This window comes from Gorilla gorilla, chromosome X (assembly GCF_029281585.2).
Source record: "Gorilla gorilla gorilla isolate KB3781 chromosome X, NHGRI_mGorGor1-v2.1_pri, whole genome shotgun sequence".
NCBI classification, from domain to species: Eukaryota; Metazoa; Chordata; class Mammalia; order Primates; family Hominidae; genus Gorilla; species Gorilla gorilla.
Genome location: NC_073247.2, coordinates 12,080,965 through 12,106,372, shown reverse-complemented (window position 1 = coordinate 12,106,372; position 25,408 = coordinate 12,080,965). Strand labels below are relative to the sequence as shown.

The following is a 25,408-nucleotide window of genomic DNA, read 5'->3' as shown; positions in this document are numbered from 1 at the left end:
ATCTCTTAGCATTTCTCTTGGACTCGACATTTATTTGTAAGATTTCACTGCTCTGTATTTAAGGTAACTATTTCTCTGAAAAAGTACCCTTCCTTCAGCAAATCTCCCTCTGCTTTTGGCCCAGTTATTTATGGAATTTATGGCATCTTCACCACAGTTGCGTAAAGATCCGGGCTGGGGGGAGGGCAAGAGAAACAGCACTCCACCTCACTACAAATGGCACTGCCATTTATGTCCTTACATCTTTTTGTTCAGCTCTGCTCATTTCCCTAAAATAAACTCCTGGAAGCAGAATTATGTTTCATGAATACAATTAGTTTAAAGCAGGTTTCCCTGCAAGATCACTCCATAGCACGCTTGTACCACACAGCCTGGGGGAGGGGCGATCTCCCACCACCCACACCCCTGGTCATTTACGGTCATTGCTCACTACTCGTCTTCCACTGCCCTGACCACCGCAGAGCGCCATCCCTCAATTCTCCCCATGACTACGAAACATATAATAAAAGGTCCCACAAAACCTCAACCCAACTTGCAACACTGAAACTTCCCACGATTTCTGCCACGTTGTTTCTGAATATTTTAAAGTTCCTCTTGAGTAAACCTTAAGTCTACTTTGACACAGGCAGGAATAAGTAATAATCACATGATGGAAAATGCAGTATCCATCCCCTCAAGCATTTATCCTTTGTGTTACAAGCAACTCAATTACACTGTTTAATAGCATTTTTCTACCCCCTCGCCCCCGCCGGCTTTTAAAATAAAACAGGGAACCTGCTGGATGTGCTATGTGCACCTTTCCACTCACTGGTGCATTTTTGGACCTTAATATAGTCAGGCTTTTTTTTCCCCTTCTTTTTTGACAGAGTCTCGCTCTGTCACCAGGCTGGAGTGCAGTGGCGCGATCTGGGCTCACTGCAACCTCTGCCTCCCAGGTTCAAGCGATTCTCCTGCCTCAGCCTCCCGAGTAGCTGGAATTACAGGCGCCACCACACCTGGTTAATGTTTTTTGTATTTTTAGTAAAGACGGGGTTTCACCATGTTGGTCAGGCTGGTCTCGAACTCCTGACCTCAAGTGATCCGCCCACCTCAGTCTCCCAAAGTGCTGGGATTACAGGCGTGAGGTACCACACCCAGCCAGTTGCTCGTGTTTAATACCTATTTTTGTATTTGTCTATCTTTGCTTCTGGCGTGCTAGAGACGAGCCCGTGCAAACCCCAGTGTTTTCAGAGTTCTTTGTATGTGATGGACAATAAGAACCTCTCCATTATAATATTTTAAATGTGGCCCTCAGTTTGTTTTATCTTTAACACATAATATCTCTGACACATAGCAGTTCTGGTGTCCTCTTCCATCTTGTTTAATTTACAACAGCATTTCCAGCTTTCAGATGAACAAAACATCCACCTTCATCAATATGTGGAGATATTTTTAGTTGTCACAACTGCCAACTCCTGCCGGCATCTGGTGGGCGGAGCCCAGGGATGCTGCTCAACACCCTGCAGTACACAGGACACCTCACCACATGGAATCCTCCAGTCCCAGATAGCAGCAGTGCTGAGAAACTTTCATCTACTTTCTTCTAAGATTTCTCCATGTTTTAAATGTTTACCTCTATATTTATAATCTACGTGGATTTTTATTTATTTATTTATTTTGACGGAGTCCTGCTCTGTCACCCAGGCTGGAGCACAGTGGTGCCATCTCGGCTCATTGCAACCTTAACCTCCCGGGCTCAAGTGATTCTCCTGCCTCAGCCTCACCGAGTAGCTGGGATTACAGGTGCCTGTCACCACACCCAGCTAATTTTTGTTGTTGTTGTTGTACTTTTAGTAGAGACAGGGTTCACCATGTTGGCCAGGCTGGTCTCGAACTCCTGACCTCAAGTGATCCACCTGCTTCAGCCTCCCAAAGTGTTGGGATTACAGGCATGAGCCACCGTGGCCGGCCTGGAATTCTTTTTGTTATATGTTTAGTTTTTATTTTAAAAGGATCTTATCATTGACTTTCTCTAACATATTAATGTGATGAATGACATTAATAGGTTTTAAAATAATAACCTATCTTTGCTTTCTTAGGGTAAGCACTATTTATTTCTTTACTACAGGGCTAGAGTTGCCTTATTAACATCCTGTATTTGAGGGTTTTCTCAATCCAAATGTAAACACAATCAAACCTGTAAATCAAGTTTGGGTGTCAAGATTATAACAGTTTCTTAAAATAAGTGAACGTATTCATCTTTTGCTAGGCTCTGTGACAGTTTATGCAGCAGGGAAATTAATTCATCATGAGCAATTTAACAGAACTTCCCTTAAAATTGCCCAAACCAGGGCCTTTCTACAAGATAAGCCTTTGGTAACATTTTCAGTTTTTCTCATAGTTATTGTCAAACAAAAGGTTTCTATTTCTTCTAAAGACAACAACCAACATCTCACCGATTTCCCTAGAAGGATCAAGCACTTCTTCAATACTCCCAGTGTCACTACTGTAAAGAGTTCTATATAGTATTCGCTTTTAAAACTGCCTCCAAATGACTTCTTTCTAATTTCAATTTTGTACATTTATGTTTTCTCGAATAAAAGATTCATTTTTATTTATTATTTTTATTTTTAGAGAGAGGAGCTCACTCTGTTGCCCAGTCTGGAGTGCAGTGGTGTGATCATAACTCACTACAGCCTCGAACCTCTGGGCTCAAACAATCCTCCCATCTCAGCCTCCTGAGTAGCTGGGACTACAGGTGCGCACCACCACACCTGGCTAACTCTTTTTATTTTTTGTAGAGATAGGGTCTTGCTATGTCACCCAGACTGTCTTGTCAAACTCCTGGCCTCATGCAATCCTCCCACCTTGGCCTCCCTGAAGATTTGTTAATCTAATCCTTGAATTTGTTTCTTGTTCCCAATTATTAGTTTTGTCATTTTATCTTTATGAATTTTTTACTGCTGTTTGCTTTTTTAATATTACTATTTTAAAAATATTTGGGGCTGGGCACGGTGAGTCACACCTGTAATCCCAGCACTTTGGCACTTTGGGAGGCCGAGGCGGGCAGATCACTTGAGGTCAGGCGTTCGAGATCATCCTGGGCAAAGTGGTGAAACCTTGTCTTTACTAAAAATACAAAAATTAGCCGGGCGTGATGTTGGATGCCTGTAATCCCAGTGACTCGGAAGGCTGAGGCAGGAGAATCACTGGAACCCAGGAGATGGAGGTTGCACTGAGCCAAGATCGCGCCATTGCACTCCAGCTTGGACGACAGAGTGAGACTCTGTCTCAAAAAAGAAAAAATATATATATACATATATATGTATATATTTTTTTAAATTTAAATCAGTGAAGAAATTACCCAAGTCAAATATATATATGAAATATATATATATTTGAAATTATCCAGTTCAAATATATGTGTGTGTGTATATATTTTAAATTTAAATCAGTGAAATTATCCAGTTCAAATATATGTATTTTATATGTATATACATATACATTTGAACATATATATACACATACACATGTATAAATATATATACATACACATGCATAAATATACATACACATGCATAAATAAATATATGTACATACACACGCATAAATAAATGTATGTATACACACGCATATATAAATGTATGTACATACACACGCGTATATAAATGTATGTACATACACACGCATATATAAATGTATGTACATACACATGTGTATATATATACATACACATGTGTATATAAATATATATACATACACATGTGTATATAAATATATATACATACACATGTGTATATAAATATATATACATACACATGTGTATATAAATATATATACATACACATGTGTATATAAATATATATACATACACGTGTATATAAATATATATACATACACATGTGTATATAAATATATATACATACACATGTGTATATAAATATATTTGAACATATATAATACATGTATATATAAATATATACATACATGTATATAAAAATATATAGTTGAACATATATACATACATGTATATAAATATGATCACATACATGTATATATACAGACATACATGTACATATAAATATATACACATGCATGTATATACACATACGTATATATACACATACATGTATATATGCATGCGTGTACATATACACATGTGTGTATGTATACACATATACACATACGTGTGCATATACACACATATACGCGTGTGTGCGTATACACATATATACACATACTTGTGCGTATACACATATATATGCATATGTGTGTGTATATACATATATATATTTGAACTGGATAATTTCTTCACTGATTTAAATTTTCTGTCTTGTACCACTGTAGTTGCTGTCTTTGCTTTGTATAGGTAGCACTCACATTGCAGTGATTTTCTGAAATACTACATAATTCAAGCTTTCATTTGTACCCGGATTGAGTTATTTCGTTTAAAACTTCCAGTTTAAAACGTCTGAGGACACACTGGTTGGTTTTTTATTTGTTCTCTTTTTAGTTTAGCTATTAATGTCTGGATTTATTATTTCATTGTCAAAGAATATGACATTCAATTCCTGCTACATCTACCATATTAAATGCCTCCTCGTCCCATTCGTATAATATCAATTTTTCTAAGTGGTCCATGGTTGATGAAAGAAAAAGATTATTGCTTACATAATGTATGACATTTAAGAGAAGCCTTATGCTTTATTCATTAGACGCATTTATTTATGTATTTGCTTTATTTGAGAATTAAAGACAAAGGGAATTATAAAAGGAAATTATAAGAAAAGACTCCTTGGCTGGGCGCCATGGTTCATGCCTGTAATCGCAGCACTTTGGGAGCCAGACTGAGTGAGTCCAGGAGTTCAAGATCAGCCTAGGCAACATGGCGAAACCCTGTCTCTACCAAAAATACAAAAAATAAAAATAAAAATAGCCGAGCATGGGGGCACATACTTGTGGTCCCAGCTACTTAGAAGGCTGAGGAGGGAAGATCGCTTGAGCCCGGGAGGGAGAGGTTGCGGTGAGCCAAGATGGTACCACTGCACTCCAGCCTGGGCGACAGAGCGAGACCCTGTCTCAAAAAACAAACAAACAAAAAAGAATTGAATTTTCAGTTTCCATGGTTGGGAGAATGAACTGTAACCAAACCCAGTATTGTTTTTTAAAGTATTGTGAAGCCGATCACACGCCTATGTTTTCACATGATTCGAAGGTTCCTTACAAATGTCAGATGCCCATCATGACTGCCGGCCATCCAGGCCTATGAAGAAGGGCGGTCAGTCGTCAGAATAACTCCTAGGACCTCTTAGGGGAGAGGTGACCCTCCTTCTATAGGACCCAGCTGGGCACAAGCCGCATCTCTGAGCCTTACCTGAGCAGGCTGGACACCTGAGGAGTGATCAACACCACCAGCTTCCTCGTCAGCCTGTGTCTCCTCAGTGACTGCCCCAGGACCAGGGCGCCCTGGCAGTAGATGTCATTGGTGGCCAGTGTGACAAAAGCCTGATCAGTCACTGTGAAAATCAACAGAAACACCAGAGTTACACTCCTGAGGGACAGCAGGGGTGACGGGGCCATAGTCACCTCCTCTCCTCTCCCAAGATTCATGGCTTGGGCCAGACGTGATGATTCACACCTGTCATTCCAGCACTTTGGGAGGCTGAGGAGGGTGAATTGCTTGACCTCAGGAGTTCGAGACCAGCCTGGACACCATGGTGAAACTCTGTCTCTACGAAAAATACAAAAATTAGCTGGGCGTGGTGGCAGGCCTGCAGTTACAGCTACTCGGGGAGGCTGAGGTGGGAGGATACTTGAGCCTGGGAGTTTGAGGCTGCAGTGAGCCGTGATTGCACCACTGTACTCCAGCCTGGGTGACAGAGTGAGACCCTGTCTCAAAAAAAAAAAAAATCACGACTTGCAGTGAATATTCAGTATTCTAATTCGCATACATGCTTCCTTTCATTCTAAACAAAACAAAACACAGGAGGAGTATGAAGGAACCTTAAACAAGGGACAAAGTCAACCCAACTGCTATGCCCATTTCCTGATGCTGCAATGCCATGGAAACTCATAGCTACGATCCCTTATTTTATGTTGTGTTTGACTCTTGAAAACTCACCCAAAGTGTTTAGATCTTAGGTGGAAACAAAAGGCAAAAAGTGGAAGTGATGGCTTGATGACCTGAGTTACAGCAAAGATGTAACCCAACTCACTCAGAAGAACTGTGCTTTGGGCTAGGTGCAGTGGCTCATGCCTGTAATCCCAGTGCTAGGGTCGAAGAAGGGGGATCATTTGAGCCCAGGAGTTTGAAACCAGCCTGGGAAACACAGCAAGACCTCATCTGTACTGGAAAAAAAAAAAATTAGCCAGGCAAGGTGGTGCATGCCCGTAGTCCTAGCTACTTGAGAGGCTGAGGCAGGCGGATCGCTTGAGCACAGGAGGTCAAGGCTGCAAAGAGCCATGATCACACCACTGAACTCCAGCCTGGGCAACAGAGTGAGTCCCTGTCTCTGAAAAAAAGAAAAAAGAAAGAAAGGAAAGAAAAGAATCGTGCTCCATAAAGAAGCAGCCAAACATGTTATTTAAATTCTGGACACACCATTTCTTACAAAGACTTCAAGTTCAACTCAGGGATGTATGAGGCGGTAGAGACAACATAAGGAAAAGTATATTGTTTCATTAGATAGAATGGATTCAGTTTCCTAATGCCTCAGTATGAGAGGAAGGAACTCTCACAGCAGATATAATTTACAGCAGTTTTAATTCTCTGTGCACAAGACTGATGTGAACTTTGGTGATGACTTTTAAACCACTTGATTCTTGGGCACCCAAGCCCCTGTTGCCAGGAGAAAGACAACAGTCAGGAGGGCAGCCAGCAATGCCGAGAAGTCCCATGCAGTGTGCAGCCCAGTGTACTGTCTATGAAAATTAAAATGCTCAGCATGTAGGCGACCACAGTGCCTTTCCCAGAAGCAGCACTCCAAGCAAAGCCAACCCACAATTCGCACTAAATATAACAAACACAAGCGTCCCAGACGTGTGGTACAGGGCTGCCTCCTTGACCTTTACATTCCAATGGGGTAAATTCCAAAATGTGCCTGTTACAGCTGCTCCTGTAGACTCCTCCTCCCCACCCTTGAACGAAGAAAGAACGAGAATTCCTGACATCTCCATTGGGAGTGAGAATTACAGACAGCAAACTTTACAACTTAATTCTGTAGAACAAAAGATACCTTTCATCAGTCCATATCTATCCATCTACCCATCATCCATCCATCCATCCATCCGTCCATCCATCCATTCATCTATTTATCTATCATCTATCTATCCATCCATCCATCATCTATCTATCATTGGATAATATCTATATTATCCATCTACCTATCATCTATCTATCCATCCATTCATCCATCCATCTACCTATCTATGATCTACCAATTCTCTGCACATCTATTATTTATTATCTATCTTACTATCATCTATCTCTATCTATCCATCCATCCATCTATCCATCGATCTGTCATATATCCATCCATCCATTGTCTATCTATCCTTATCTATCATCTATACATCCATCCATCTATCATCTATCTATCCATCTATTCATCCATCCATCCATCATCTACCAATTCTCTGTACATCTATTATCTATCTTACTATAATCTATCTATCTTTATCATCTATCTATCCATCCTTCTATCTATCTATCTATATCATCTATTCATCTATCTATCTATCATATATCTATCTATCCATCCATCCATCATCTATCTATCCATCTACCTATCATCTATCTATCCATCCATCTATCCACCTATCATCTACCAATCCTCTTCACATCTATTATTTATTATCTATCTTACTATCATGTATCTCTATTATCTAGCTATCTAATCCATGTATCTCTATCATCTATTTATCATATATCATCTATATTCATCTATCATCTATATATCTATCATCTATCATCCATCTATCTCCATCATGTCTCTACCTATCATCTTTCTATTAGCCATCCATCTATCTATACCTACCATCTACCTATCATATATGTGTCCTCTATGTATCTACTTATTTATATCTATCAATCTTTCAATCATCTACCTTTCTACCTACAGTCTATAGATTATAAATTATCTCTACCACCATTATCTATAATCTGTCTATAGTTTTCTTAGTTACTAGCTTTAAAATGATAATAATGGTGATTACTACTTCTTTAGACATTTCCAAAGGCCTGAGCTCTGATCAAAATTACTTCCCAAGAACAGGCGTAGCTGTCATGGACCCATTCAGCTGTCTGTAAGGCTCTTTTGTCTCTAAGCAGAGGACAGAGTTGGGAGAGGAAGCAGGCATTCGGGACTGGCATCTGCAAAGCCCAGAGCTGGCCAAGGTAAAGGTACCGTGTGAGCTTCACCCACAGACCTCGAAAATCACACAATGCCCAAAACAGAGCCAGAGATCCAATCCCCTACCCCGTTCTCACCAGGGTTTCTCTGACCCATATCTTGAAAGAGTGTGGAAGCAGAAAGAATTACCAAGTAGAACCCCCAGTGCTGAGCCCTAAGTGTGAACATATTTCTAAGCAGCATAATGGGTATCCCCACACCTAAACATACGACCTGCTTAGAGCTTCACCTTTCCATGCAAACTCTCAAAAAATTAACGGGAAATTAACATAACATAAAACAAACCATTTTAAAGTGCACAAGTGACTCGCATTTAGTCCATGCGCAATGTTGTGCAACCACTAACTCCAGGCAATCCGAGGACATTCTCATCACTCCAAAAGGAGGCCCTGTACCCATTACGCAGTCACTCCCCATTCTGGCAACCATGAGTCCGCTTTCTGTCTCTACATTCCTATTTTGGATATTTCCTATAAATTGAATCAAACACTATGTAGCCTTTTGAAAATGGAATAATTTCATATTTCCTTTTTATTTATCACGGTAAATTTCACATGACATAAAATCTGCCGTTGTAAAGAACACAATTCATCACAATGTTGTACACCCACCACCTCTATCTAATCCTGGGACATTTCATCACCCCAAAAAGAGACCCTGCACTCATTAAGGAGTATCTCCCCTTTCTCCCTTCCCTAGCTTGTGACAACCACCAATCACTTTTTATCTCTGTGGATTTGCCTGTTCTGCATATTTCATGTAAATGGAATCAAGCGTCATATGGCCTTTTGTGTCCGACTTCTTTCCATCAGCATGATGTTTTCAAGGTCCATCCATTTTTGTCAATTCAATCACGTAATTAAAAGTGTAAACCAGGAATCTTCCAAGCAAAGATGGTGGATGTGGAGCTCCTAGTTTCTCTTTCCTTCTTTCTGAGATAAAAGGAGAACAAACTAAAAAGTGTGCTAAGGAAGGCAAGTGTGAACCCCAAGCCAACAAAGAGGCAGGAGAAAACCGTCAGCCAATAAGAGAAACTGGAGAAGTCACTGAAATTCTGCAGAATTCTCAGAGGCCAAATATACCCATCACCAGGGGCAAAATCAGATGATAGGATCTACTCTAAAGGAAACAAAAAGCCCAAGAAAAAAATAATTACCATCACACAGAAGTGGAATTCCCAACCTATAGCATAACCTTGACAAATTCAGACGAGTCGGCAAGTGGGCACAGCTCAATCGACATTCCTCATTTTTATACATGTAGATATAAACCATTACCAGATATTTGAAAAACACCTTCACCACAAAAGAGAAAACTGAAAAGTTATGGGGTGGAATGGGAAGAACCCCAGAAATACCAGACATTTCATGGAATAGAAGTTCAAGGAACAGACAGGCAGACATAAAAATTCTGACTGCACCAATTAGTATTCTTTCAAAAGATCAGGGGGAGAGGAATACATCTATAAACCAAGAATCAAATGCTATAGAAAAGATCACTCCAAGGATAAGAAATAGTTATTAGAAGTTAAAAATATGATTTGCTGAAATGAAAACGAAATAACAGAAGGTTTGGAAAACATCATTGAGGAAATCTCTCAGAAAGTAGAATAAAGGGACAAGTGGAAAATTTCAGAAAGCTAGAAGCCTACAGGAGTGATTCAGAAGGTTCACCAACATGAGTTTCAGAATAAGAGAATAGAAAAAAAAAAACAGAGAGAAGAAAAGTTTTCAAAGAAATTAAACAGGAAATGTTCTCAACAGCAGAAAGTCAGTCTTTAGATTTAAAAAGCCCAGAGAGTATGCAACAAAAGAGAAAGAAAAAGAAAAAAGAAAGAAAGAGAGAGAGGAAGGGAGGGAGGGAGGAAGGGAGGGGAGGGGAGGGGAGGGGAGAGGAGAGGAGGGGAGAGAGAGAAAGAAAGAAAGAAAATCAGCAGTCCTTTTCCTGACAATATGTTCCTGGAATTTAAAAACACCAAGGCTAAGGAGAACATTGTGAAAATGCCAAGAAAATGAAAGTAAAATAAAAATACAGGTCAATCCTATTAAGGATGAGACTGAGACTTCTTATCATGAATAGTGGACACTAAAACAAACCACCATATCTAAACTCTGAGTGCAATGGTCCTCAACCTAAAATTGTATACCCAGACCAAATAGCTAGATTTCTATACCCAGGCCAATTAGCACATCTGCTGCACATTTATCTACCACGTACCATTTCTCAGGCAGTTACTTCAGTATGTGTTTCATACTGAGAATGGACTTGTATTCATTTAATTTAATTTTTTTCTTTTTTTTTTTTTTTTGCACATGCCTGTAGTCCCAGCTACTTGGGAAGCTGAGATGGCAGGCTTGTTTGACCCAGAAGTTGGAGGCTGCAGTGAGATATAATTGTGCCACTGCACTCCAGCTTGGGTTACAGAGCAGAGCCCTGTCTTTAAAAAGAAAACATGTGTGTGTGTGTGTGTGTGTGTGTGTGTGTGTGTGTGTGTGTGTGTGTGTGTATTTAATTGCAAAGCAGATGGCAAAGTAAAAAATAAGGTAAATCAAATCATATATATTATGAAAAGAATTATCAGCAAAGTAATGTCAAACTGAAAATAAAGTGCCATTTACAATTTTTAGCCTTTCATTGGCAATATTAAGATTTCTTTGTGATCTCCAATGTATAGATTATTGAAATCTGAGGAACCATGTTTAAGGACCCTGTGAATTAAAGAATAGAAAGGAAAAGGAGTGCATCCTTTAGGAACTACAATGACAAAGGTAAGAGAACTCCCAAGGAGGGGCGTTGTTTTGAGATTTCCTCCTGAGCTGACTGTTCTGTCCACCTTCGAGATGCTCAGAGGGATTGGCTCCCCTCTGAACTTCACCACTGAATCTGAGAATGAGGGCTAAATCACACTCCAAAGGCCATGCTTTGGGATTTTTCCTCCAGAAACAGATGACTGAGGTTAGACCTTGCTACTTAGATGCTTGGTCCTGCAAGAGCAAGCTTTGCAGAATATTTAGCATGCCAACTCCTATACCCCAGTAAGGAAGAGTCCACTGTTTCCAATCCCATGTACTGACCTGCGCTCTTAAGGAGCGGAGAGGAAGAACAGAGAATGTATAAAATGAAACTTGGCATCATCTGACCTGGGTCATGAGCTCCACCGTGTAGATTCAGATCCCTATTACCCACCTCCTAGGTCTCCCCAAGAGTCCCAGAAGCCTCGTCTGTGCAGAGCATTTATGACGTGAATTCTGGGGTAAGGAGAAGTCCCCTTGCCTCCAATCCCACATTCTACTCTTGCATAACTAACCTGAGATCTTAACAGAGAGGGACAACAGAAAATGTTGGGGTTCTTGGTTATGTTGTTGTGGTGGTGGTTTTTGAGAGAAGGTCTCCCTCTGTTGCCCAGGCTGGAGTGCAGTGATATGATTTCAGCTCACTGCAGCCTCGACTTCCTGAGAGCAAGCAATCCTCCCACCTCAGCCTCCTGAGTAGCTGGGATCACAAGTGCACACCACTACATCCAGCTATTTTTTATATTTTTGGTAGAGACAGGTTATGTTGCCCAAGCTGGTCTCAAACTCCTGGGCTCAGGCGATCTACCCGCCTCAGCCTCCCAAAGTGCTGGGACTACAGGTGTCCTTCTGTGCCTGGCTTTTTTTTTTTTTTTTTTTTTTTTTTTTTTGACAGGGTTTTGCTCTGTCTGCCACCAGGGCTGGAGTGCAGCAGCAGCATCACAGCTCACTGAAGCCCGGAACTCCTGGGCTCAAGCTATCCTCCTGCCTTGGCCTCCTGAGTAGCTGGGACTACAGATGCTCACCACACCTGGCTAATTTATTTTTAACTTTTCTGTAGAGATGGGGTCTCTTGCTCTGTCACCCAGGCTGGTCTCAAACTCCTGGCCTCAAGCAATCCTCCCGTCCTGGCCTCCCAAAGTGCTAGGATTACAGGTGTGAGCCAGCCACCGCACCAGACTAGAAAACATTTAAAATGGGTCTCTGCATCAATCACCCTGAGCTACAGCTTCCCTCCTTTGCATTCTCTGCTCCACCCTGTAGATTCTGGTCCCTGTTATCTGTCTCCTCGGTCCTTAAAAACCACATTTTCTCCCCCAACATAGAGTGAAAGCCATCAGCTGCCCTGAAAGCCAACCCAACGCCAAGGGTTTTCTCATTGTCTGCAAATGTAAGCTGGGTCCAGGCTGCTGGTCATCTCATCCCCCACACTAAGTCCCCACATCCAGCTCCACCCCTCTGGGTCTTCAAGCACATCCTATGATGTGTGCTACTACCATGGGGCTACTACCACTCCCTTAACTCACCTGGAACTCGCTCTCCTCCCAGCACATGGTGGCCATGGAAAAAACCACCCATCCCTCAGAGATCTTCCTGCAAACCCTGCTCCCCAAGACCACCCTTCTCATCACAGTCCCTCACCTCCCATGACACAGGACCCTTCATCTCTTGTGCCATCTTACCTGCTGTGCTCACTTTGCTTACTGGTGGGCTCATCGCTGACTCCTTCCCCTAGCAAACCTATGAATAAGTTTCCCGGGACTGCTGTGAGAAAGCACCATACACTGGGAGACTTAAACAACATACATTTACTCTCTTGCAGTTCTGAAGGCCAGGATTGCAAAACCAAACTCTAGAGAAGGGTCCTTCCTGCCTCTTCCAGCTCCTGGTGGCTCCAGATGTCCCTGGGCTTGTGGTCACATCACTCCAATCTCTGCCTCCATCTCCATATGGCCTCCTCTGTGTCTGTGTCTCTTCTTCTATCTCTTAGAAGGACACCTGCCATTGGATTTAGGGCCCACCCAAATATTCCAGGATAATCTTATCTTGAGATGCTTAACTAATTGCATCTGCAGAGACCCTATTTCCCAATAAGGTCTGTAAACCTAAACTAAAATTCTAGGCCTCGCAACTACCTAATTGGCCAAGAGCATTCCAAAGTTAACCTGAAAAACGAGTTCAGGCCATAATGAGGAGAGGGTCAGACATGCCTCATCATACCCTCCTCCATTTTGGAATTCAGGAAAAGCTGACCACCATAAACATCCACACAGACCTCAAGTCTGATGAGAAACCTTTACAATCTATTCTCTCTGAAGCCTGCTACCTGGAAGTTTCATCTGCGTGATAAAACCTTGGTCTCTACAACCTCTTATCATAACCCAGACATTCTCTTCTATTGATAATAACTCTTTCGACTAATCAGAACATTTAAAAATCTACCTATGACCTGGCACCACCCCCCGCAACCCCCTTGCTTCAAGTAGTCCCACCCTTTCAGATCAAAGCAATGTGTATCTTACATGTATTGACTGATGTCTCATGTCTCTGAAATGTGTAAAAGCAAGCTGTACCCCGACCACCTTTGGCCCATGTTGTCGGGACCTCCTGAAGCTGTATCACGGGCATGTCCTTAACCTTGGCAAAATAAACTTTCTAAATGGATTGAGACCTGTCTCAGATACTTTTGGGTTCACAGGTCCCATTCACAGCTTCTGGGGGAACATGAGTTTTATGGGGGACACTGCTTATCCCAGTCCACAGTGCTATGCCATAAGCTGCACACACAATGGCACCTGCTTAGAGAAAGAGTGAAGGATTGAAGCTGGAGGCAGAAGACAAAGAAGATGAAGGGGCAGAAGATGTCTGTGTGGGCCTAATGACGTGCTCTCAGTGCATTACACGTTCACTGTGGGTTCACGTCCCAGGCAATTCCCAGGCACGAGAATCTGCTAGGTGCTGGGCCCAGCAGCTGACAAGGTACAAGCTCTGTCCTCAGACACCCACAGCTCCATGAGAAACATTAGCCCTAAGAAATGGGTGTTTCAATACCGCAAGGCAAGTCCTATGGCTGGCAGCAGTTTTTGAAAGGGCACCATCCAAGCTCAGGGATAAATGGCCAGGAAGAACTTATCCATCAAGAAATCAGTGGAGCAACAAACAAGAATGAATATGGCTCCCATCCCTCCAGGAGTGTGTAGATGGGGCATACCTCTGCGCTCTCATTAATTCCCTTTCCAACACAGACATGTGCTTCAAAAACAAGTAAACCGGGGCTTCAATGAGTAATTAAATGTCCGAGGTCACCTCTGACTCCAACACCAACAAAAGCCCTCAAAATAGCTACCGTCTCCTGCCTCCAATAAGAAACTGAACCAAAAATAATAAGGCAAAGAAGGAAGAGGCAGAAAAAGTCCATGAGCCAAGGCCAGAGGTGGAGATGATAGGTTGCATGCTGCATCCTGCATTCCTCACAGTGTAGCAACAGCAGCTGGAGAATAAGGACCCACAGGAAGAGATGGGGTCAGAGGGCCCGGATTACAAAGGTGATATGCAGCCTTTTCTATCATCCTGAGGCTTATGAGGAGCTATTTGAGGGTTCCAAAACCTGTAAGAAGGTCTCATCTCCATTGCCAGGGAGGGCCCTCTGGCTGTCTAGAGAAAAGGATGATGCAAGTGAATTGGCCCAAAGCAAGGTGCAGAGGACAACACACAGGAATGGCAAAGTGATCAGTGATTGATCGCCACCTGTGCTGGTTTTATAGTTCTTCATGAGGGCATCAGTGACAACTAAGAGAAATGGCAAAGCGATCAGTGACTGATAACCACAGGCTCTGGTTTTTTACCCCTTCATGAGGATCTCAGTGACAACTGAAAGAAATGACAGAGTGATCAATGATTGATAACCATGTGCATGGCCTTTTTATCTCTTCATCAGGACGTGAGTGACAACTATGCAAACTGGCAAAGTGATCAATGATTGATAACGATGTGCGCTGCTTTTTTTAATCTCTTCATGAGGATCTCAGTGACAACTAAGAGAAATGGCAGAGTGATCATTGACTGATAACCACGTGTGCTGGCTTTATGGCTCTTCATGGGGACCTCAGGGAAAACATGAGGATTAATGGGTGTTAGAGACGGATGATAACCCATCCTGAAACGCCTAGGATGAAACCCTAACCCACAGAACCTCTGAATGTGTCTGTATTTGAAGATGGGGTCTTTAAAGAGGTGATTATGGTAAAATGAGGTCACTAGGGTGGGCCCTAATACAGTAGCACTGCTGGCCTCATTACAAGAGGAGATGAGGACACAGACACACACAGAGGGATGACCTTGTGGAGATACAGAGAAAGACCACATCTACAAGCCAAGGAGAGAGGCATCAGGAGGAACCAGCCCTGCCCACACCCTGATCTCAGATTTCCAGCCTCCAGGACTGTGGGAGAGTAAATGTCTGTTGTTTAAGCCGCCCAGTCTGTGGGACTTTGTTATGGCAGCCCCAGCAGAAAAACACAGTAGTATTCAAATAAATGAGTTATCCTATTATGGGCTGAATTGTGCACCTCCAAAATTCATATATGAATATCATAACCTGCAGGACCTCAGAATGTGACTGTATTTGGAGATGGGGTCTTTAAAGAAGAGATTAAGATAAAATTAAGTCACTAGGGTGGGCTCTGATCCAATAGGATTGGTGTCCTTATAAGAAAGGAGATTAGGCCAAGCGTGGTGGCTCACACCTGTAATCCCAACACTTTGGGAGGCCAAGGCAGGTGGATCACCTGAGGTCAGGAGTTCGAAACCAGCCTGACCAACATGGAGAAACCCCATCTGTACTAAAAATACAAAAATGAGCCGGGCATGGGGGCGGGCACCTGTAATCCCAGCTACTCAGGAGGCTGAGGCAGGAGAATCGCTTGAACCCAAGAGGCAGAAGCTGCAGTGAGCCGAGATTGCACCATTGCACTCCAGCCTGGGCGACAAGAGCAAAATTCCATCTCAAAAAAAAAAAGAGGCGATTAGGACACAGACACACACAAAGGGAAGACCCTGGGAGGACCAAGCCCAGGAAAGAGGCCTCAGGAGGAACCAGCCCTGCCCACACCTACCTTGATCTCAAACACAAAAGAGAATGCAGACAGGGCTGCATTTAGAGTGAGAGTTTTATGGAACTACTGGACACCCTGTTTCTCTCTTTGGTTTAGAGTTGGGGGAATACTGACCACAGTCACACAATGACAAGACAACACCAGCTGGCACAAGAGCTCTCTCCAGCAACAAGGGATCCGAGACTCAGACTTTTGCTTTGGAACAAAAATGTGCACCTCCTGAAGGTTAGCCACTTCCCATCCAGGACACTGTAAAACCCATCTAAAGTGCAAAGACAGACCAGCAGATTGAAATAGAACAGAAGATGAAACGTTGATTGACAGGGCTTAGCTTCCACATCGCCTTGCCTTGAAGAAACAACTGGTGATCAAGTCCTGGTGCGGCGCCAGAGAACATCCACAATTATCCAATGCTACTGCATTCAAACAGGGAGTTTCCACTCCACGTGCCACTGCGGCGGACACTTTCAGCAACGGCATGGAGTGGAAAAACAGCAAGAAAACCTGTCACTGCACTACAGCCCACAAAAAGGAGACATTGTCACAAAATCAAGTCCAGTCTGGAGATTACAGTGGCTGAGAATTTTATGAATCTGTGAAAACTGTTTCCTTCTACCCCTTGCCTGCCCCCTGCACTCAAGGAATCTTCTGATCACCCCTCAAAATAACCTTAGCAGCTTCCTTCTCAGCCCTTTTCTACTCAAAGGTGGTTTTTGTTTTCTGCAAAGAGTTGAGTCTTCTCTTCTGGCACGAGGCTGACCAAGATGTATGCGAATGTCCGTCTTGAATGCTGCTATTATACAGACCCTAGCAGGCTTGGGGAAATGTGTGGCTTTCACTTTAGAGAGCTCCAAACGCGTCCCTAGAACAGAGAATCTTTTCTGCCATTCCTTGGAACAGACTCTTCCAGTACACCCCATGAAAACAGCCCTTAAGATCCCTGCCCCGACAATTTTCGTCTCTAAGTCCAGAGTGGGAAAAAACAGGAGAGAAGCAGCTCTGTGATTTACCAAATCTCTCCTCTGAATAAAAAAGTCATCTGTTCTGTTTGTGTGTTTTAAATTGCACTCATGGCCAGGCGTGGTAGCTCGTGCCTGTAATCCCAGCACTTTGAGAGGCCAAAGGAGGAGGACTGCTTGAGCCTAGAAGTTCAAGACCAGCCTGGGCAACACAGCAAGACCCTGTCTCTACAAAATTTAAAAAATATACATTTAAAAATAAATACATAAAATGCACTCATGAATGATCCAGTGTGGTCTGGTACAAGACGGAGGTGTCTTAATGATTTAATCATAAAAAATAGAACCAGCATCTTTCTTATGGGAGGAGGTTACGCTCTGTTCACATATCTAGGCCTCTTAAGTCAACCAGTCTATCTGATGTCCACAAAACCCAAGGGCAGGGAGATGGGGCTCACCGGTCCTTGCGGGGGGCAGGCCTTTCCTGCCATTCCTGCCAGCCAGCCCTCTGCCTGCAGGAGGATTAACCTGGATTCTTATTTTGTTGTTGTTTTTTAGAGACAGGGTCTCACTCTGTCACCCAAGCTGGAGTGCAGTGGTGCAATCATAGCTCACTGCAGCCTGGAACTCCTGGGCTCAGGACCCTCCCACCTCAGCTCCCCTAGTAGCTGGGACTACAGGCAGGTGCCGCAATGCCCAGCTGATTTTTAAATTTTTTTCCTAGAGATGTGGTCTCCCTATGTTGCCCAGGATGGTCTCAAACTCCTGGCCTCAAGCAATCCTCCCGCCTCAGCTTCCCAAAGTGCTGGGATTACAGGCCTGAGCCACCAAGCCGGGCCATCCGTGTATCTGTACTGGAAACAGAAATTAAAACCGTGGTCTGAGTTCTAAGAACTCAAGGCAGCCTCTTCCCAGAGCTTTAGGGCCATTTCAGGAGAACAGACTTCTTCCCATCCGCCTTCCAGGCAGTGACAGTCTCAGGCAGTTCAATGCTATTCCCAAGAAACAAGCCCATTGAAAGTTTCAGGACTATATTTTACAAAAGGAAACTGGTGAAATCCCAAGACCCCCTTCACTTGCTGTAAATCACCCCCTCCCAGCAGCTGAGGCTGGTATCTCCATTCCCTCCAGCCCCAGAAAGACCTGGGCGAGGCAGTGAGGGGGAGACTCGGGGTTTGGGGCAATCCTGCGGTCAAAGTGGGGTTCTCCCCAGTGCAGACCAATCTCTCACCCAAGCCAGTAGGAACAGGCAGGCTGAACTGAAGGAGCTTGAGCTACTCACCCGACATGGTCAGTGGCGCCGCGGGCAGTGGGCGCGGACCTGCAGACCTGCGCCCGGGAGCAGTGGGTGGACTTCCTCGCCACGAACCCGCAGAGCAGAGGCGCCGTCTCCGGGAATCCGCGTGGGTTTCCAGGCCTGGGGGCGACAGCGTGGCAGTCTCGACACCCTCGGCTGCAGGCCCCGCCGGTGTCACCCCCGGCCTCCTACCCACTCCATGTCACCTGCGCCCCACGGGGCCCCTGCCTCCCCCGATGCCCCTGCGACCTCCACGCCCCGCACTTCCTCCTTGGCGCTCCAGGTCAGCCTCGTGCCCTCTGGCCAGGGGCCCCTTGACCCCCTGTCCTCCCCACAGTCACCTGCGACCCCGCTGCGTCTTAACACCCATGCGCCCAGCAACGACAACGCCCCCGGGACACCACCCGACCTCAGCGGTGTCAGCAGCTGCCCCGCCGCCCCGCGCACCTGCTTGGAGTTCTGGGCATCCTCTTCCTCCACCCCAGCTGGCGCCCCCCGGTCACCCCTCTCCACTCCCTGGACCACCCCTGCGCTCCCGGACGCCAGTATCTGCACCTCCTCCGAGCTTGGGCTGCCTCTGCCCGCGCCCCCCGGCCAGGTGCCCCCTCCCCCGTCACTCCAGTGCAGCCCCCCGGCCTTCCCGTGCGCCTCTCGCCGCCCCTCCTCCCCGACCCGGCCTGCCGCCCATCCTCCCCAAGCGCCCCCGAGCCCCCTCCACGCTCTGCACCTCTCCCTTGCCCCGCGCTCCCGCAGCCTCTGCCTTGGGCCCGCGCCCCCCTCCCCAAGCCTCCCAGCCCTACGCCCCCGCCCCGTCTGTCCTCCGTACTGGGGCAGCCTCCGTCTCCCCGCGCCCCGCCGCGCCTGGACGGCCTGTATTCCCCAGCACTCGGTGCCCTGGCTCGGCGCACTCACCCCTAAGCGCTCCTGGCCTACTCCCGCGCCCCGCACCCCTCCCCTCCTTCGCGCTTGGGCAACCTCTGACCTCCAGCCCCCTGCGCCCCTCGCCCCTCCTTTGCACTCCAGTCCGGCGCCCCTCCCCCAGCCCCCAGCCTCGGCCTCTGGGTTGCGCCCCCGCCCCGCTGTACGCCACCCACCCTCGAGACCTCCTAGGCGTTCGGGCAGCCTCTGCGCCCCCCGGCCCCCCGCCGCGCCCAGGCCTCCTCCACTGCCCACGGTCCCCTGCAGCCCCCTACAGCCCCCCGCACCTCTTCCGCGCTCTGGCTGCCTCGGCCCAGAGCCGGCGCTGGAGGCCCCGAGGGCAGCGATTGGCCTCTGTCCGGAAGCCCGGCCCCGCCTCCGCCAAGCCCCGGCGGGCGCGGGTCCTCTCCTCCTCCCTGCAGCCCCTGCCCGCAAGCCCGCGCGCCGCCTGGTGCCCAGCCCCGGCTGCCGGGAAGAGAGACCCGTGAACCGCCGGGGGCTGCGATCCACGCCCGCGCCCCGCCCCTCGCCCGCCGCGGCCCCTTCGGCAGTCGGCGGTTTCTAGGTTTGGACATTTAACCTTTAATCAGCCAGCTCCAAAGTAAACGTTTGCGATGACTTAAGGCCCTGGGCCCAAGGCCAGCGCGCAGCAAGAGTGGAGGCCGCTCTGGAAGCCTCCCAGAGGGAGAAGGCAGGGCTTATACGCGATCTTGTCGAATGCATGAAAAATGCACGTGCGCATACTTGCACGCATAAATGAATGAATGAATGAGTGCACGAAAGAGAGAATAAATGAGTGTTTCAGGCTTCAGCTGTTGAATGCATAACGAGCGAGTGGCTGTACGCACGCGGTGAGTGCATGTATGCGTGAGTGCATGTATGTGTGAATGCATGTGAGGCGTGAATGAACAAACAACTACTCATGAATGAGCAGGCCAGGAAATGAATGAAACAGTGAATCAATGTTTGCTCCAAGGAGGGAATGAATGCATTCACACATAAATGCATGAGTTGAAGGCATGAATGAGCCAATGCATGTATGAATGAATTTAGAGATAGATGCATGAATGGAGGTGTGACTGTGTGGAAAATATAGGTGAATGCATGCATGCATGCATGAAGGCATGAATCTATGAATGAGTGAATGAATGAGTTGAATGCATGAATGATTGAGTGAACAAGTGAATTCATGCATGCATAGTGCATGAATGGGTGAAAGGTGAATTCATGCCTACATGAGTGAGTGCATGAATAAGTGAACAAGTGAACTTATGCATGCATGAGTGACTGCATGAGTGAATAAACAAGCGAATTCATGCCTGCATGAGTGAGTGCATGAATGAGTGAACAAGCGAATTCATACATGATTGAGTGCATGAATGACTTAAGAAGTGAATTCATGCATGTATAAGCGCATGTATGAGTGAGTAAACAAGTGAATTCACGCATGCATGAGTGCATGAATGAGTGAACAAGTGAGTTCATGCCTGCATGAGTGAGTGTAGGAATGAGTAAATAAGCGAATTCGTACAAGCATGAGTGAGTGCATGAATGAGTGAGTGAACAAGTGAGTTCATGCCTGCATGAGTGAGTGAATTCATGCATGCAGGATTGATTGAGCACGTGAAGGCATGCATTTATACAGGAATGAATGTGTGTGTAAGTGAATGAAGAGAATACATGACAAGTGAATACGTGGCCGAATGACTGAGTGAATAAATATGTATGAGTACAGGAATGAGCTGAACAAACTAGCATGTGTGTTAATGCACACACACGAGTGAATGAGTGAAGACTGCATACACTTCAGGAATTAATGTATTATGTATGAGTGAATGAATGAATTGAATGCATGGGCAAGTTAATGGATGCATGAATGAATAAGTGAAAGTGTGAATGCATGCATGCATGCATGAGTGAATTAAGTGAATGAATCAATGAATGTGTGAATGCAAGCATGTATGAGTGCATGAGTTGAATGAGTGATGATTGTGTGAGTGCATGCATGTATGAGTTGAATGAGTGATGACTGTGTGAGTGCATGCATGTATGAGTGCATGAGTGATGATTGTGTGAGTGCATGCATGTATGAGTTGAATGAGTGATGATTGTGTGAGTGCATGCATGTATGAGTTGAATGAGTGATGATTGTGTGAGTGCATGCATGTATGAGTGCATGAGTGATGATTGTGTGAGTGCATGCATGTATGAGTGCATGAGTGATGATTGTGTGAGTGCATGCATGTATGAGTTGAATGAGTGATGATTGTGTGAGTGCATGCATGTATGAGTGCATGAGTGATGATTGTGTGAGTGCATGCATGTATGAGTTGAATGAGTGATGATTGTGTGAGTGCATGCATGTATGAGTTGAATGAGTGATGATGGTGTGAGTGCATGCATGTATGAGTGCATGAGTTGAATGAGTGAACTTACTTGGAGAAGAGCCTTCACGTGTCCATCCGAAAGAGACAGCAAAGGAACCCAGATTCTTGCCGAAACTGTCAATGGCAATCAACACAAGCTACAGTCAGGCCTTCCTGATCTAGATGAATACCTAGGATGATCGATGGTCTGTGGATACCAGGCACTGTACTGAGGGCTGTTCCTGCATCAGCTCAGCCTTGGGGACAGGTATCGGTGGTGTTTTTAGCTCTACTTCATAGATGGGGCCAGAGCTGTAAATAAACAGTGGAGGCGATCTCTGACCTCCAGCAGGCTACAGGCAAGAATTTAACTCATGACTACTGGGGCTTTGTAAGATATCTGCAGGGCATATTAAGCATCAAGAAGGCATCTTTATTTATTTTTTATATGTTATTACAACATGTTTTTTTTCTGCATTTGTTTGTTTTAAACAGGTTGACATATCCAATTTTACTGATTTATTTTATTTTATTTGTGTAAATTTATGGGGTAAAGTGCAATTTTGTTACATAGATATACTGAGTTGTGGTGAAGTCTGGGTTTCCAGGGTAAGCATCACCTGAATAGTGTACATGGTACCTATTAAGTAATTTCTTATTCTCCACCAACCTCCCACTCTCTCACCCTTTTGTATCTCCAGTGTCTATTAATCCACTCTCTATGTCCATGTGGACATATTATTTAGCTCCCACTTATGAGTGAGAACACGTGGTAATTGACGTTCTTTTTCTCAGTTATTTGACTTAAGATAATGGCCTCCAGTTTCATCCATGTTGCTGCAAAAGATAGAATTTCATTCTTTTGCATGGCTGAATATGATTCCATTGTACACATAAATCACATTTTCTGTATCCAATCACCTGTCGATGAGCACCTGGGTTGACTCCGTATCTTTGCTATTGTGAATGGTGCTGTAATAAACATATGAGTGCAGGTGTGTTTTTGATATAATGACTTGTTTTCCTTTGGGCGAATTCCTTGTAATGGAATTGTTAGATCAACCGGTAGATAAAATTTTAGTTCTTTGAGAAATCTCTGTATCATTTTCCATAGGGGGTCCACTTTCAAATCCGTCCAGCCCCTGAGGCATTGGGGAAATCCTTAGGAGCCAAGAAGTGCCCCGGCGGAGCCCCCTTTGCCAGTACGACCTCAGTTTTCTATCCTCTGGATGCCAGCCCCAAAGAAGAGAAATGCCAGGATGAAGCTGGCACCTCCAAGGAAGTCTCAGTTCTTGTGCAAGGAAGGGGAGACTCTCCCAGCTTCTATGCTTTCTCCTTGTTGGCTCCAATAGTCGCCAGATGTCTGCACAGCCTTGTGCTGCCAACTCGTTCCATGGGGCCTGTGTTGGCTTCTCATTGCTCCAGCAGGGAAACCGTGGAGTGCTGTGCTCTTGCTCTGGGTAAGGGAGGATCCTCCTACGGGAAAGGGTCTTATGAGTGTTCTAACAAGAGGTGCATTTACAAATGACTCAGACAGCTCCTGCCTCCTGGACTGTTCAGAATGATGTGACTGTCAACCTGATCCCTTTCCCAAGGTTAGATGGAAGTTACTACTGGAGTTTTTCACCAAGGCGTTTGTGGCATTCAGGGCTGGATTCTCTGAGGTGGGCCCATCCTGTGCACTGTAGGGTGCTGAGCAGCATCCCTGGGCTCCATCTGCCAGGTGCCATTGGCACACTTTCCAGTAGTGACAATTAAAACTGACCTCAAACATTGCACAGTGTCCCCTGGTAGGAGCAGGGGCAGAATCATTCTTAGGCTGTAAGCCACTGTTTAGATAGATGATAAATAAATAGATAGATAATGGATAGATAAATAGATCAGTAGATGCATGATAGATGATACATAGGTAGATGATAGATGAGATAGGATGAATGGACAGATAGATGATAGATAGGATGGAGAGATAGATAGGTGATAAATAGATGATAGATAGATATAGAGATACATAGATACATACATATATGGAGATAGATGATAAATAGATAAGAGATTGATGATGATGATGATGATGAAGAAGAAGATAGACAGGAAGACAGATATTAGATAAATGATAGATAATAGATAAATAATGATGATGGATGATGGATGGCTAGATGTATAGACATAATAGATAAATGATACATAGGTAATAGATAAATGATGATAGATGAATGGGTGGATAGATGGATACATAGATAGACAATAGATAGAGTCTTTCTCAACTTTATCACTAATAACATTTAAGTTGAATGACTGTGGGGGGCGTCCTGTGCACTGCAGGGTGTTGAGCAGCGTCCCTGGGCCCCACCCACCAAGTGCCAGGAGCACTGCTCTTCTCTCTGGAACAGGGGTCTCCAAAATAGAATCTCAGGCTGCGTTTTGCTGAGAACCCTCACCCCATCTTTTGATTTTGAATTCGGGGTGAGATGTGCAGGCTCAGTCCTGGTCCGGCAGCATCAGCATCACCTGGGAAACTGTGTCATGCACATTCTTAGGCATCTGAACTCTGAAATCAGAACCCTGCGTCTCGGGGCTTCCCCCGACCCCGCTATGTGAACCAGGCCTCCAGGAGTTCCTAATGCGCAGGCTTGAGAGGCACTGCTTGCATTTCTGAGATTTGAGGGTGTTGGGGAGGGGTAGCTGGAGCCAGGAGGGTCGGAGACAGTGGGGCATGGATTTGGCAGAGATAGAAAAGGGTTGAGGCAGCCAGAGAGAAAGAGACGCTGGCGAAATTGCAGGGATGTTTAAACAGCATGTTTAGGGCATGGAGGAGGCCTCGGTCTCCCAACACAAACAAGGGTAGGTGTTGCACCATTCTCTGCCCCATAAATCACCCCACCCCTCCTCACCCGCCTGTTTCTCCCATTCCACTGAGAATTGGTGCTCCGAAAGCAGAGTATAAGGCACTAAGTCACAAGGCAACCCTCATGATCCCCGGGCAAAAGGGTAGCTCTGTTTTTAAACCCGGAGGAGGCATCTTCCCCTGGGGGTTGCCGGGCTTCTGTTCCTGTGTGTGTTGGTCTCCAGGAAGCCATGGAGAGCTTGGCAGCAGGTAAGCTTTGTCATGGGTGCATTCAGAGTAAACCTTTCTCTCCTCCCCGTTGCCGGGAATGGGTGTGTGCCAATTTTCCTAGGGACGCATTTGAAGAAAACGTCAACACATTTATATGCCTGGGACAACTTTATTGGAGAGTTAGTTACAAGACCTTTTTAAAATTACATGTGCGCTGGGAAAGGAAGGATTGAAACCCGGCAGGCAGCTGGGCATGGTGGCTCATGCCTGCCATCCCAGCACTTTGGGAAGTAAAGGCAGGAGGATCACGTGAGCTCAGGAGTTCAAGAACAGCCTGGCCAATATAGTGAGATCCCTCTGACTTTACAAAAAATTTTTTAAAAATTAGCCGAGAGTGTTGGCACACGCCTGTTGTCCCAGCTACTCAGGAGGCTAAAGTGGGAGGATCGCCTGAGCTCAGGAATTCAAGACCAGCCTGGCCAATATAGTAAGATTCCCCTCATCTTTACAAAAAATA

General features: G+C 45.2%; 1 protein-coding gene across 10 annotated transcripts in view; it reads right to left on the bottom strand.

The window, feature by feature from the left end:
* The window catches only part of GYG2 (glycogenin 2), a 53,538-nt gene extending 33,596 nt beyond the window's left edge, over nt 1-19,942 (bottom strand). Inside the window, exons 1-3 of one of the 10 annotated variants that reach the window (XM_019019469.4) lie at nt 19,758-19,917; nt 18,538-18,672; nt 5,354-5,495 (exon numbers count right to left, since the gene is read on the bottom strand). In XM_019019469.4, coding sequence (XP_018875014.3) covers nt 5,354-5,495; nt 18,538-18,544 — 149 coding nt within the window. In that variant the 5' untranslated portion in view covers nt 18,545-18,672; nt 19,758-19,917. The other 9 variants (XM_004063733.5, XM_019019471.4, XM_063703269.1 and 6 more) reach the window with 9 other exon arrangements.
* Nucleotides 19,943-25,408: the final 5,466 nt, after the last annotated feature.